The sequence below is a fragment of the Sander vitreus genome, chromosome 22 (genome assembly GCF_031162955.1).
Source record: "Sander vitreus isolate 19-12246 chromosome 22, sanVit1, whole genome shotgun sequence".
Classification (NCBI taxonomy): Eukaryota; Metazoa; Chordata; class Actinopteri; order Perciformes; family Percidae; genus Sander; species Sander vitreus.
The window spans coordinates 15,552,398-15,566,011 of NC_135876.1; the positions used below are offsets into that span (position 1 = coordinate 15,552,398).

Genomic DNA, 13,614 nt, shown 5'->3' on the forward strand with positions numbered 1-13,614 from the left:
GAAGCAGGGTTTTATGCTTTTGGTAGTGAAATACCAGAGCCTTGGTTTTGTGATTCGTCAGTTTCAAGGTTATCCTTTGCTGTAAAAACAACTCACCCACAATTTATTTCTCTGGCATGTTTCCTTACAATTCAGTGTTGTGACTACGGATTGACATCTACACTCTGCAAAGACTCTTCTCGTCTTAATAAAAAAAAAGAGTGTGCAAATCACTTTGGATACAGCATATTGATCATCTCCACATTTAGAAAAAAAATGTAAACACAAGCTGCCAATACTTTCTCTTTTGGGAGATCAAAGCCCCGAGCTGTAAACCTTCAATAATGTCAAGCGTTCCTCTCCTCAATTGTCTGTGATGTGAGTAGGCACAGAATGAGAGGCCACAGAAAGCCTCTGATTCCTTTCCAATACCACTCGGAGCTCCTTGAGTCCAATTCCCCCATCTGCTAGGTGTAACAGTTGTGGAATGAATAATTGGTGTCAAGTGGCCCCTGTGCTGCTGGGGGCTCAGCCGAACATAAACACAACTCCGGCTGGCTACTTGAAGCACAATCCGGACCTTGAGTGAGGCTTAAGTCTATCTCACTTCAGGTAAGGATGATTTCCTCCTTTGTGCTGCATTTCGCAAGTCTAGCTCCTTAATTCAGCCTTAAGCCAAGCCAGAATCTCCACTTCAAAACACTTTCTTTCTTTTTAGAGGGGGCTGGGAAACAATGTAGGAAGAGGTGTATTTAAGGTGGTTGCACTGTAAATGTTGAGGCAGGAAATTGCAGGTGTGTTCAAACCTGGGTGTGGAGACAAATATCCTACACCCAGCCCTCTCCGCCTCACACACTCCAGATTGCACACAGGAGGGAAAGGCAGTGCTACTTTATTGCATAAATACATTAATTTACTAATCTACCTCCACAACTTCTAGGAGACATCGAGGACTTCACTCCGCCAGACACAACACAAGGTAAGATCCATACTTTTATTTTGGTGACAAATTTCACTAGATTGTTTTTTTATCTCTTTATCAATTAGGCTACCTTTACATGAATCACTGCAGTTTGCATTGAATAAGATCTTTATTATCATATTTGTTGAAGAAAATCTTGAAAACGGTGCTTTTAATTGTGTCATATTAATGGAATAGCAGGTATTTAGAGCATTAACAAAGCTCATTGTTGATGCTGAGTCAATGGACACCGCAGGTTAATTGAAGTGGAACCAGTCTTTCCTGTCACAGTAATGGATGCAATGCTGATCATCAATTGATCTTTTCAGGAATTATTTGTTTTTCATACATTTTGAATACATCTGGTTGCAGAGCACAATGGTTGTTATTCATTCGCAACAGAGTTGCCACGACAGCCATATCTGGCAAAAAACGTCGCTATCTAGTCAAGTAATAAAGTCAATTAATCAAAATTATATTATATATTTAAAAAGTTTATACAGGAAATTTTTATGACGAAATTGAAATAATAAACTAACAAGTAAAAGTGGTTATTTAATCACAAATAACCTAAAAAAGCTAAGAATATGATCCTGCTCTTTAAATGTATAGTTCATTTAAATATGAAATAGTATGTGCATACTGAGGGAAACTGTCATTTTAGTTACAGTTTGATATGTGCAGTAGCCATGGGTGCGGCCTCTCCTTTGTCCAGATAATAAAATGTCTATGGTCTTTGTTCGAGAGATGTTTGAGTCAGTGAATGGGGAATATAATGATGAATGGTTTTCAGCAACAGGAAAAATTTGTCTCTGTTCTTTCAAAAATGTTAATAATGTAACATTTCCAAACTTTGTAAATTATTTGAATATTTATTGTATTCATTTGATTGGGACCATGAACAATGATGGACATAAATATTACTATTTGATATGTTGTACCATTTTGTAGGTCACAATTAAAACATACATACAAACAATGGCAGAACAGCACTAAACAAACAGGACAGTTAATACAAAATGATACATAATGCATTATTACGACAGCACATTATATGTGTCAGCAATAATCGTATGTTGGGCAAATTAAAAGCAATGATGTTTGTATACAATGCAAAGAGTTGGGTCATTTTAGCAGACCTTTCAATTTGGCTTTAAAGTGAGATTATGTAAATAGAAATAACACAATCTTACTCTTTCAAATTAAAATTCATAAGCAATAAAAACACACCCTTGCTCAATTTAGTACTCTCAGGAGTGAAGCTGCTATAGCCCCACTTGGACACAGCTTATGGTGGCTAATGTTGGCAAACCTGGCCACTGTTACAGTATGCTTCAGCATTTAGTGTGAGCTATCCCATAATTGTTACATTTGGCAACTGTGGCTACGCTTTATAGAACTTCAACTCTTTATGTATTATACATAAGACACGTCAAAAATGTTAAGCCCAAGCCCTATCATGTTATTTAAATCTCAACCCTTTTTTCTGTTTGTTCTGTGTGTCACCTCTTTTTATCTGATTACCTGAAAACCAGAGCCTTGATAATGTTAATAAAGGGTGTGGTTAACATCCTGGTAGAGTCCAACTGTCTCACCTCACCTTACACCACCCAATCCATCAGTCACTGACATTTTATTCCTACACTTGTAGGAAAGATTAGACTGTGTGTATGAGCCAATGAATTATAGCTGGGTTATTTCCATGGAGATTGACTGCAACCACAGCTCCCCCAGCTTTTTGCCAATCACATCATGTATGCATGGACCCTGCATTTGCATTTATGATATGTTGCCGGCTGCGTCCCACCGAGCCTGTTTCCATACAGCGTGTAACCGCTAAGCCTACATTCTCGGCTCAGCTTGTGATACAGTGTGTTTGCTTATCAGTGCTGTTGTTTCTGATATCTGAGTCAAGAGGCTGTTTAAGCACCACTGATTGCAGAACTTGCATGTTGCTATGGCACCAAGCTGACAGTCATTAGGGGGATTAGAAGTGTTTCACTGTCAGAGATCCAATCTTCTGAAATGGTTCACTTCTCACTTTACAGAAATCAGTTTCCAGTGAAAAGATAGGAAACTCGAAGGATGAGCGATGAGGAGGAGGCTTCAAAAATGCTATATTTTTCTGTTAAAGTACTTGGGAAGAGTTGTAATTCAATATGTGTTTTATAATATGCTGTTTAAGGTTCTAACATACTTAATACTGTTAGACCATACGCAGTGGTGGTAGAAGCGTTAACATCCTCTCTAAGTAGTTTCCCTCAGCTTTACTGAGCATTTTATAGGTCATTGTTTTGGTTTTCCACTCCCAACTTTATTGTTTTGATTCACTTTTATGGCAGAAATGCTAAAAAACCAACTGTACGCTACCTGACCAGCACCAAACGGCATACAAAGTTATATGACTGAACATAGTGGAGCCTTTAGCAGCTAAAGAGCCAATATTTCCCTCAGGAGTTGGTGGAGACCAAAACAGAGCTAAAAAAAGAGTGACTTTTGGACTTTTGGCCAGAAGCACAACTCCAAATGAATGCTAATGTTGTTTCGTATCTGCTGTATGTCTTTTACTATAGTAAACATTTAGAAGTATTAGCAGAAAAAATAAAGTATCAGTCTTGCTGATGCAGAAATAGGGCCATTGTTGATGTTATTGTTAAGTATTACTGTGTAAGATGCATTTTTGTTGTAGTTGGTTGAGGTAGAACTAATTGTAACTAATTTATCATGCATTTAATGGTTTCATTTTTAACGACACATCTTATGAACTCATCAAATGTTTTGTATGTAAAACCTTAATCTGCAAAGTATAGCTGTCGCCAAATCATTATGGTGCAGTAAAAGTACAATATTAACATGAAAAGTAGTAAAGAAGTGAAGAAGTATAAAGTAGCTCAAAATGGAAATACTCAAATACAGTACACATACTTTAAAACTGCTCTTAAGTACAGAACTTGAGTTACATTCCACCATTGACCATAAATCGTACTAGAATATTAGATATTGTGCTTTAGCACACTAAGATGTTTAAAGTTTCTGTATAACTTTTGGTTATACATCTCACCTACTGTGTCTTATTGCATAAATCACCTGCATAAATCACCTGTAAATATTTATATTTCTTTAGCATAAGATAAATAGTTAAACACAATGACAATTCTCTCTGTCTCTTGCTTTACATGTGTGTTTGTTTCAGTTCAGCAGAATGATGAATGATGACAATCAAGACACATTTAGAAATGTCAACAGACAGCCAGGCCTGCAGATATGGACCATCAATGTAAGTCAGCCCTTGAACAGTTATCATATTACTGTCTATGTAGACATTACCTGTCATGTAATGACACCTGAAACATGTTTTTGTTATTTTCTCATTTAGAACATGCAGATGGTGTCTGTTCCAGCCCAAGGCTTTGGTAACTTTTTTGACGGAGACTGTTACATTGTTATTTATGTGAGTGCAATGCTGGCTATTTTCCCAAGAGGCTCAACAACACTAATGAAGTGCACGTGATTTAAACATGCCTTGATCGTATGTGTGTAAGTGTGAGTCTTGGATCTTCTGTGTTTTTTCACCAGATAAATCAGAGCAAGGGCTCCGGCCAGTCGGCTGACATCCACTACTGGATAGGGAACTCCTCCTCTCAGGATGAGCAAGGTGCAGCAGCCATCTACGTCACCAAGCTGGACGAGCACCTGGGTGGGAGTCCGGTCCAGCACAGGGAGGTGCAGGGTAACGAGTCACCGCTTTTCAGGAGCTACTTCAAAAATGGCCTCATGTGAGTCAAAGATAAAGGACTGGTGTGTGACCTAGAAGGGGGTGGTGAAGAAAGAAAGGGAGAGAGAGACACACACACACACAGACACACACACACACACACACACACACACACACACACACACACACACACACACACTTGTGCTGTAATCTTCCTAAAACATGGCTTAAAACAGTAATCCCTCTGCATGAAATCCTTATGACACAAATTAAACTTGCTTTGTTGAGGCTTAGCAAAGAAAAGCAGTTTCGTCTCTCGCAGTTTATTAACCTATGACTTTTCATTGTGCTTCAAGGTTTTAAACTTCAAAATTAACAAAACAAGAAATGCACTCAGGGGCTATTGCAATAACTCCCCTTCATGTGTGTGCTTTAGTTTTATGACGCTTGAACTTTGGTAATGTGTGCTGATCTCTCCACAGCTACAAGAAGGGTGGAGTGGCCTCAGGTTTTCATCATGTTGACACAAATGTCTACAACGTTCTGCGACTGCTACGCGTCAAAGGGAGGAAGCATGTCACAGCAACAGAGGTATAATATAAAGGGCGATGACAGGATTTCCCTGTACCTCCCACTGGAGCTATCACAGGCTTCACACAGCCACGCTCCAAGGGGCATTGACACTCCCTCTTAAACAAATTATGGCGTGCTTGTTGCCATAGCTGTCAAAGTAGGTGTTAATTGCCTGAGGAGTGCTATGACCGTGTGGTATTTAAATAAAATGTTCCTTTGCTTACAACATTTGTTTCTCAGAACGTTTTTTTATTGTTTTTTTGCGACAGCATGTACTGTCCATTTGAATAAAGGTTGATAACTCTCCATCCTGTTAAAGTTTTTGTACATGTGTGCAGGTGGAGGTGTCATGGAACAGCTTTAACAATGGAGATATATTCCTGCTGGATATGGGGAAAGCCATAGTGCAGTGGAACGGCCCCCAGAGCAACAGGAGAGAGAAGCTCAAGGTAATGCTCCACTCTGATTGGTTGTAAAAGAGCAGATGTGGAAGAAGTACTCAGGATGTTTACTTAAGTAAAAGGAATAGTGTAAGTTCTGCATTCAAATGTTTACTTAAGTAAAAGTACAAAAGTATCTATCTAACAAAACATACTTTAGGTATCAAAAGGATTCTTATTATTGATGTACTAACACGTAAGTAGCATGCTGGTCGAGGTGGAGTACATTTTAAATTCTTAATAACAAATAATTTTTTAGAAAATGATCATATGTTCTGCATGTAAAATCTGAACCTGCAAAGTAGCTACAATAGCCGTCATATAAATGTAGTGGAGTAGAAGTTTGAAGTAGCATTAAATAAAAGTACTCAAGTACTCAAGTACAGCTGAAGATAATCCCCGTTACAGACAATGAAAATTAGGAGCTGTACGTAGCTTTATTTAGCAACAAATATATGATTTTGATTCATTTGTAGGTAAAGTCTCAGTGTTATGATAATAAAATAAAACTTTCCATACTGTGGATTTCTTGTGAAGTCTGTGACAATTAACAAAAAAAGTGCATTTTCATGGTAAAACAATACAAAGCTAAATAACTCAAAACAACATTTGAGCCAGATTTTTGCACACACATTGACCTCATACATATCTTCTCTCCCCTCTTCTTTTTCTGAAGGCCATCTTGTTGGCTCAGGACATCCGGGACAGGGAGAGAGGAGGTCGAGCTCAGATTGGTCTGGTGGAGGGCAACGATGAGCAGGCCTCTCCAGAGCTCATGAAAGTCATGATGGCGGTGCTCGGCCAAAGAACTGGGCAGCTGAAGGAGGCCATTCCTGATGACGAACCTGACCAGGTCCAAAACACCAATGTCAGACTCTACCAGTAAGGACTTTTTCTTGGTCCGTTGCATCATTGCTGCAACATGAAGTCAATATTTCAGGCATGTAATAAAATCAAACACTGTTTTTGCTTGTGTTTCCCCTCAGCGTTTTTGAAAATAGCGGGAATCTAGTGATTCAAGAAGTGGCCACGCAGCCTCTAACGCAAGATCTGCTGCACTCCTCTGTAATTCTTTTCATCCTTTGAACATGTTCCTTAGAGACTGTTATTATGGGCCCTGTCTCATTGTTCATTGTTTCTTTCTCTCTCACTGTCAGGACTGTTACATCTTGGACCAGGGAGGCTCTAATGTGATGGTGTGGAAAGGAAAACAGGCCTCCAAGGAAGAGCGGCAAGAAGCTCTTAACAGGGCAGTGGTGAGTTAAATTACTCAATGTACATATGTACAGTAAGAAGTGCAGCTAGAGCAATACTTACTCTACATAAATCTCCCTTAAAAGATGTTTTATATATCGAACTCTATAATTATTCAATATCACGGTTCTTTTTTTGCGTGGATCACCAAATTAAATGGTAATAATTTATCATATTTTCTACCAGGGCTACATCAAAGCCAAGAACTACCCATCCAGCACCAATGTGAATGTGATGACTGAGGGAGGAGAGTCCGCAATGTTCAAGCACTTGTTCAAATCCTGGAGAGATAGAGAGCAAACTCAGGGTCTTGGTACCACCTACAGCATGGGAAGGATAGGTAACATAAATACATAACCTTTAATTAATCCACATCTGGGTCAGATAGCTTTAAAAGAAAACATTTTTATCCTGCTTCTTTTCACAATAAAATAGCTAATTGTAGTTCATTTTTATTTCATTTTAGCAGTTTTTATATAACAAAATCTTTTACAATTTCATGTTTAGATATATATTTTGTTTGTATATAATTCATACTTTTTTAAAAATGTCTTATTTACTTGTTTGATACCAAACACTTTGGGTTTCCATACAGCAAAGGTAGACCAAGTAAAGTTTGATACGATGGAGCTCCACGCACGTCCTGAACTGGCAGCACAGCAGCGCATGGTGGATGACGCCTCTGGAGATGTTAAGGTGAGGAAACTTTGTCTGAAGCCAAAATACACACAAACACAAAAAGGGAGACAGACTTCAGCTTCAATGACAGAGCTGATCTACATCATGAGAGGGAAGAATGCTAAAACATTTTACTTTTTGTCAGGTGTGGCGTATTGAGAACTTGGAGCTGGCAGAAGTAAATCCAAATACGTATGGACAGTTTTATGGAGGAGACTGCTACTTGGTGCTGTATACATATCAAAGATCAAACCAGAAGCAGTACATACTCTACATGTGGCAGGTCAGTATCATCACAGTAGGAATATTTTCCTTTTTTTAAATTTGTTATCTCTTATAAATAAAAAAACAACAGCTATTCTGTATTAACTTGATTTGATGATTCTTACACCAGGGCCGTCATGCCACTAAAGATGAGATCACAGCTTGTGCCTACCAGGCTGTCAATATTGATAACAAGTACAATGGAGCCCCGGTCCAGGTCAGGGTGGTCATGGGAAAGGAGCCTCGCCATTTCCTTGCTATTTTCAAAGGCAAACTCGTCATCTTCGAGGTGCAATTTTTCACACTGAATATTTATTTTTTGATGGAGTAAAAATGCTCAAATGCAACAAAAAAAAGGCCTTTATCTTGACTGTGTGTACAATTGTAGTAGAAGGCTGGAGGAATAATTACTGCAATAAGAAAATTTGCATGTTATGTGTGTGTGTGTGTGTGTGTGTGTGTGTGTGTGTGTGTGTGTGTGTGTGTGTGTGTGTGTGTGTGTACATGTGTGTGCGTGTGTGCGTGTGTGTGTGTGTGTGGGTGTGTCTTTAGGGTGGTACAGGCCGACCTGGCGTGGTCGCCCCTGACGGAGGTGCCAGGCTATTCCAGGTCAGAGGGACTAATGAGCTGAACACCAAGGCCACTGAAGTGCTGGCACGGGCCTCGTCTCTCAACACCAACGATGTTTTCCTGCTGAAGACCGACCATATAATCTACCTGTGGTATGGAAAGGTACACGCTTCGTTATGGAGCACAATAACAAGCTGAAAAAGCCTCACATGAAAACATGAATTGTGTTTGTGTGTTTGCATTTTCACACAAATCCGTGTTTGCTTAATGTGTGCTTCTGTCTGTCTCCAGGGCTGCAGCGGGGATGAGAGGGTGATGGGGAGAGCGATGTCTGATGTGCTGTCCAAGCAGGACAAGGTGGTGGTGATGGAGGGCCAGGAGCCAGCTGAATTCTGGGTATCTGTGGGAGGAAAGGCTCCCTATGCCAGTGACAAGAGGTAAACACAGACAGCAGCAATATCACACTTTTGAATCAGGCTTTTTTGTGATATTATAGCAATCTCAAGAGAAATTGGACTGGTTGGGTTTCTTGCTTAATGATACTTCAGCAGCCAGATATTAATAACAATAAGCATTCACCCAGGCCTCGTTGTTCCGTACATATTTTCTTTTTACTCTATATTATATCATAAAAAGCAACAAAATAACAATAACAACATCCAAAATGCGCTTTAATCATATTTTGAAACAATAATAAACTCATATTTAAATCGGCATGGATTATTTTCTTATCAAGGTCAGTGGAATATGCCCAATGTCATCTAAAATATAGTCTACACACACACACACACACACACACACACACACACACACACACACACACACACACACACACACACACACACACACACACACACACAGCAGATTATACAGTTGCGTGTTGTTTCAGACTGCAGAGGGAGGAGCCTCCCCACAGTCCCCGGCTGTTTGAATGCTCCAATCAGACAGGTCAGTTCAGAATGACCGAGGTGGATGACTTCGCCCAGAGCGACTTGGACGAGGAGGATGTCATGCTGCTGGACACCTGGGAGGAGGTGAGAGGCAATGTTGGACTGAGGGCACCAGCATGTAGAAAGTTTTAAGGCAGCTTTTATGGCACTGCATCATGTCTTCTTCACTGGAAGGACACCATACAGAGCATTTTATCATATTTTATCTACCATAGGGGCATCCACTAGGGCATTTTTGTGGTGGCAAAAACATTTTAGTTCTTTTACTCTTAAATTGTAGAGACACATCATTAACCCTCTTGTATTTTTATTTTTTATTTAATTGTTTATATAGATAGGGACAGCGCATATTAATGGACATCAGTACAAGTACACAATGTAAATATGCTAGAGTTAGCACCATAGCTAATTTTCATCTATTGTCCCCAGGCAGATACAGAAAAAGAAAAACATAAAAACAGTAACAAGCATGCAACACCCTCATAGTTTGAGAGGCAAGACAAACAAAATACAACAGTATTGTAACATGTGATTGTCACACATAGTGAAATGTCTGAGGCAGTTAAAAGTGAGTGCAGCTTTGGTTTTCTAAAAGCCAGAATTTTAAATGAGTTTTAAAATTGATGTATGTGGGACGGTCCCTTATTGTGGGGGGCAGGCTATTCCAATATTTATTGTTTTATTTATTGTATGTATGCAATAAATAAAACAATAAATATAAAACTTCTTTTAAATAACAATAAAGATTAATATTACCATTAATATTAATTAATGGATAAATAAATGGATTGGCATATCAATCCATTTATTTTTACATTAATTAACCTCAAATTGGCATCTTAATTGAATGTGTTTACCTGTAATGTTATTTTGTACAGCCTGCAGACTAAAACACTGCAGATGATGTAAAGTGATAACAAAAGCAGCAAAAGTGTCCGTCAAGCTATAGCTCGACCAGCTGGGCTCACATGGACTTACGTTTTCTCTGATCCCTCCTTGTTGGTTGATGCTGGAAATTCTGAAATAAACAGACACTGAATGGCTGACTAATTATTGTCTGTGATAAATTCCCATCATATTACTGATAGCTCAGGTGGTAGAAAAGATAGTGGATGTGTTTGAAGGTTGTGGGTTCAAATCCCACATGAAATTTTGTGTTTTCCTTCTGTCAGGCGCTCAGAGGACAGCGTCATAAAGAGGTCTCTTATTATGAAAAGCCTCTCTTGAATGAGCATAACAAAAAAACCAGAATCATTCTGTCTCAGTTCAAACTGAAACTTACAAGAACATTTATATCTATATAATTTAGTCCTAAAAATCCTATTTTGCAGTGCAGTGAGAATATTTCATAGTTCATAGTTTTTAGGCCTTAACTGAAATGCCCCAAACTAAGCCTTAAAAAGGCAGCCACTATAATTAGAAGATAAGAAAAAAGTACACTGTTACACTGGCAGACGTTGTTCACTTTATAAAAAGTAGGCTAAATGCTATAAGGACTCAATTTCAGAACAAAACGACTCGATAAGAGGAAGATTGTTTCAGTTAACAATGCGTCATGTTTTACTATTTGTGCCGAACCGTCACGGCCCGGTACACACAGAATACGGTCTATAGATTAATGCTCATAATCCGGAACTAACAATGCCCAGGTTCCGCGTTTTATTTTGTATTAGCCTATTCTACTTATTTTGTATTTTCAACGTCATAGCATAAAAGATGCTTTTTTAGATATATAACCTTTTGTGAAAGTGTTTGTTCAATGTAATAGACTACAAAAGTGTTTAAAATGTTCCTTATTTTTTTAAATAATGAAAATAGTTTACCAAGTTACCAGCGGGGAGTATAAGGAAGCACAAAAATGAAATACTGAAGTAAAGTACCTCAATGCTGTACTGAACAGTAGCCTACTTGATTAAATGTTTACAGTGCTCTGGAAGGGATTCATCTCCCTTTTTCTTCTTTCTCCTAATCCCTTCAGATTTTCTTGTGGGTTGGAAACTCAGCCAACCAGTATGAGGCCAAGGAGGCATGGAACAGTGCACAAGAATATCTGAGGACCCACCCTGCAGGCCGCGACCCCGACACACCCAAAATCATTGTCAAACAGGGATACGAACCGCCCACCTTCACTGGCTGGTTCAATGCATGGGATCCTCATAAGTGGAGCGTGAGTTTGTTATATGCTCTTTGATCTCAGTGAGAGGCACTATATTATGTTTGATACAGTAATGCAGCATGATTAAACAATTACAAATTACAAATCACTAGTCATAATATTCTATGACTGTACTTTTCCATTACATCAACACCGATGATTGAAAAGAGACACAAATATCACATGTGAAAGAATCACTTCAAAAATTAGAAAGAACATACAGTCACATGTGGATGATTTATGGATTGTTTGAAGACGAAGATAACCCTGCATGCTTACGAGTTTTTTATCCTGGCTCACTTGATCTTCTCTACAGGGAGGCAACTCTTATGAGGAAATGAAAAAAAAGCTGAGTGATCCAGCATCTCTCTCACAGATCACTGTTGTAAGTGATTGATTGACACTAATCCTTTCATTAATTGACTAAATGTACTAATATCACAAATGTAATAACGACTAATGTGTAATGTGTTCAATGACACTTTCACTAATCTGTAAATGTTTACATTTGGGATTTTTTCTCCCAAATGTCATATCAAATTCCAACAAAAATAGGATTTCACTCACCCATGTCCTACATCTGCAGGATCTGAACAATACTAATCTCAATAAAAGTCCTGTTGGGGTTAGTGGAGGTGGTAACAGGGCTCCAGGAGTCCCCACAAGCTCCCCTCCAGTCTACACGTTCCACAGAGGCGATCTGTCCCCCAGACCCTCTACTCCCACCAGCCCGTCCACACAGAGAGCTCAGTCTTCTGCGTCCATGACCCAGTCCCCCTCCTCTAGCTACACTCCCTCATCCCCTGCTGGTGGCACTGTGTCCCCCTCTGCTGGAGGCTCTGGGATGTATCTGGACCCAGAGCTCCTCATCAACAAGTCTCCCAGTGAGCTGCCGCAGGGGGTGGACCCCAGCCAGAGAGAGGTGGGTGCAGTATTATTGATCTGTTGCAAAAACATGGAAGTCATTATGTGCTAGGTGTGATTGCTACAAGCGTGGATGGCTTAGTGAATGTGCCTTCTTGTTGGAAAGTCACAGCTCAGATGAAAGAAGGGATGTCCTGATTATGTTATGTGCTACTGATCCAAAATGACTCCAAGGAGACACAAAATAACTCCAAGGAGACACAAAACAACTACAAAGAGAAACAAAATGACTACAAACCGACAAAACGACTCCAAAGAGACACACAATAACTACAAAGAGACACAAAATGACCACAAATAGTCCCAAAATGATTCCAAGGAGACACAAAATAACTACAAAGACTCACAAACAACTACAAGGAGACACAAAATGACTACAAAAGAGACACAAATGATTACAAGAAGACACTAAATAACTACAAAGAGAAACAAAATGACTACAGAGAGACAAAATAACTACAGAGACACAAAACAACCAGAAAGAGACACTGTCCCCCCACCCCTATGTACGAAAGAGCCTTTTATAAGTCTGTGCTAAGGTCCCTGTTGTCTCACAATCCTTCCATGGCTGTAAAGATGATGTGATTCAGTGGGAGGTGCTAAGCATGTTATAATCAGTGTGTATCCTGATGTTATAACGCAGTGTGTACAGTAGAGGTCAGCCTGACCGTTTTCTGTCCTGGTCCTCCCCTCTGCTCTGATTTCAGGACTACCTGTCTGATGCGGATTTTGAGAACCTGCTCGGAACGAGTCGCTCAGACTTCATGCGCCTGCCAAAGTGGAGGCAGAGTGACATGAAGAAAAAATCAGGACTTTTCTGAAAAAGTTGGATTACATGAAGTCGTTGTCAAACCTTTAAAACAAAGGTAGCATTTTAGCTGCTAGCTGAAATACGGAATTGGTAGAGGCCTTGATCATTTCACCATCAACCGAGTTAAAGTTATTGAAATGTCTACTAGAATTAGCTTAATAACATGATTGTGATAAAAAAAACAACTAAATCATGACTTACACTAGGACTATTTTCAAATGTTATGCTTTATATTTATCTATATTTTTCAATGTTTTATGCTGATCACACCATGATCAAGTTTTCTCAAGATATTATGGTCATTGGCTGAATCACTTAAATCATGAATAAACACACAAAA

The 13,614-nt window shown here is 39.2% G+C and overlaps 1 protein-coding gene across 1 annotated transcript; it reads left to right on the plus strand.

Moving 5' to 3' along the window:
* Positions 1-940: 940 nt before the first annotated feature.
* Positions 941-13,614, plus strand: vill (villin-like). The gene is made up of 20 exons (XM_078280938.1): positions 941-958; positions 4,134-4,217; positions 4,317-4,391; positions 4,517-4,716; positions 5,138-5,246; positions 5,567-5,677; positions 6,345-6,550; positions 6,655-6,733; positions 6,826-6,924; positions 7,109-7,262; positions 7,518-7,618; positions 7,746-7,883; positions 7,995-8,153; positions 8,417-8,596; positions 8,726-8,871; positions 9,324-9,468; positions 11,363-11,551; positions 11,856-11,924; positions 12,126-12,461; positions 13,171-13,614. Exons 2-20 carry the CDS (start codon positions 4,143-4,145, stop codon positions 13,282-13,284), a joined length of 2,685 nt encoding a protein of 894 aa, XP_078137064.1. The 5' UTR covers positions 941-958; positions 4,134-4,142; the 3' UTR covers positions 13,285-13,614.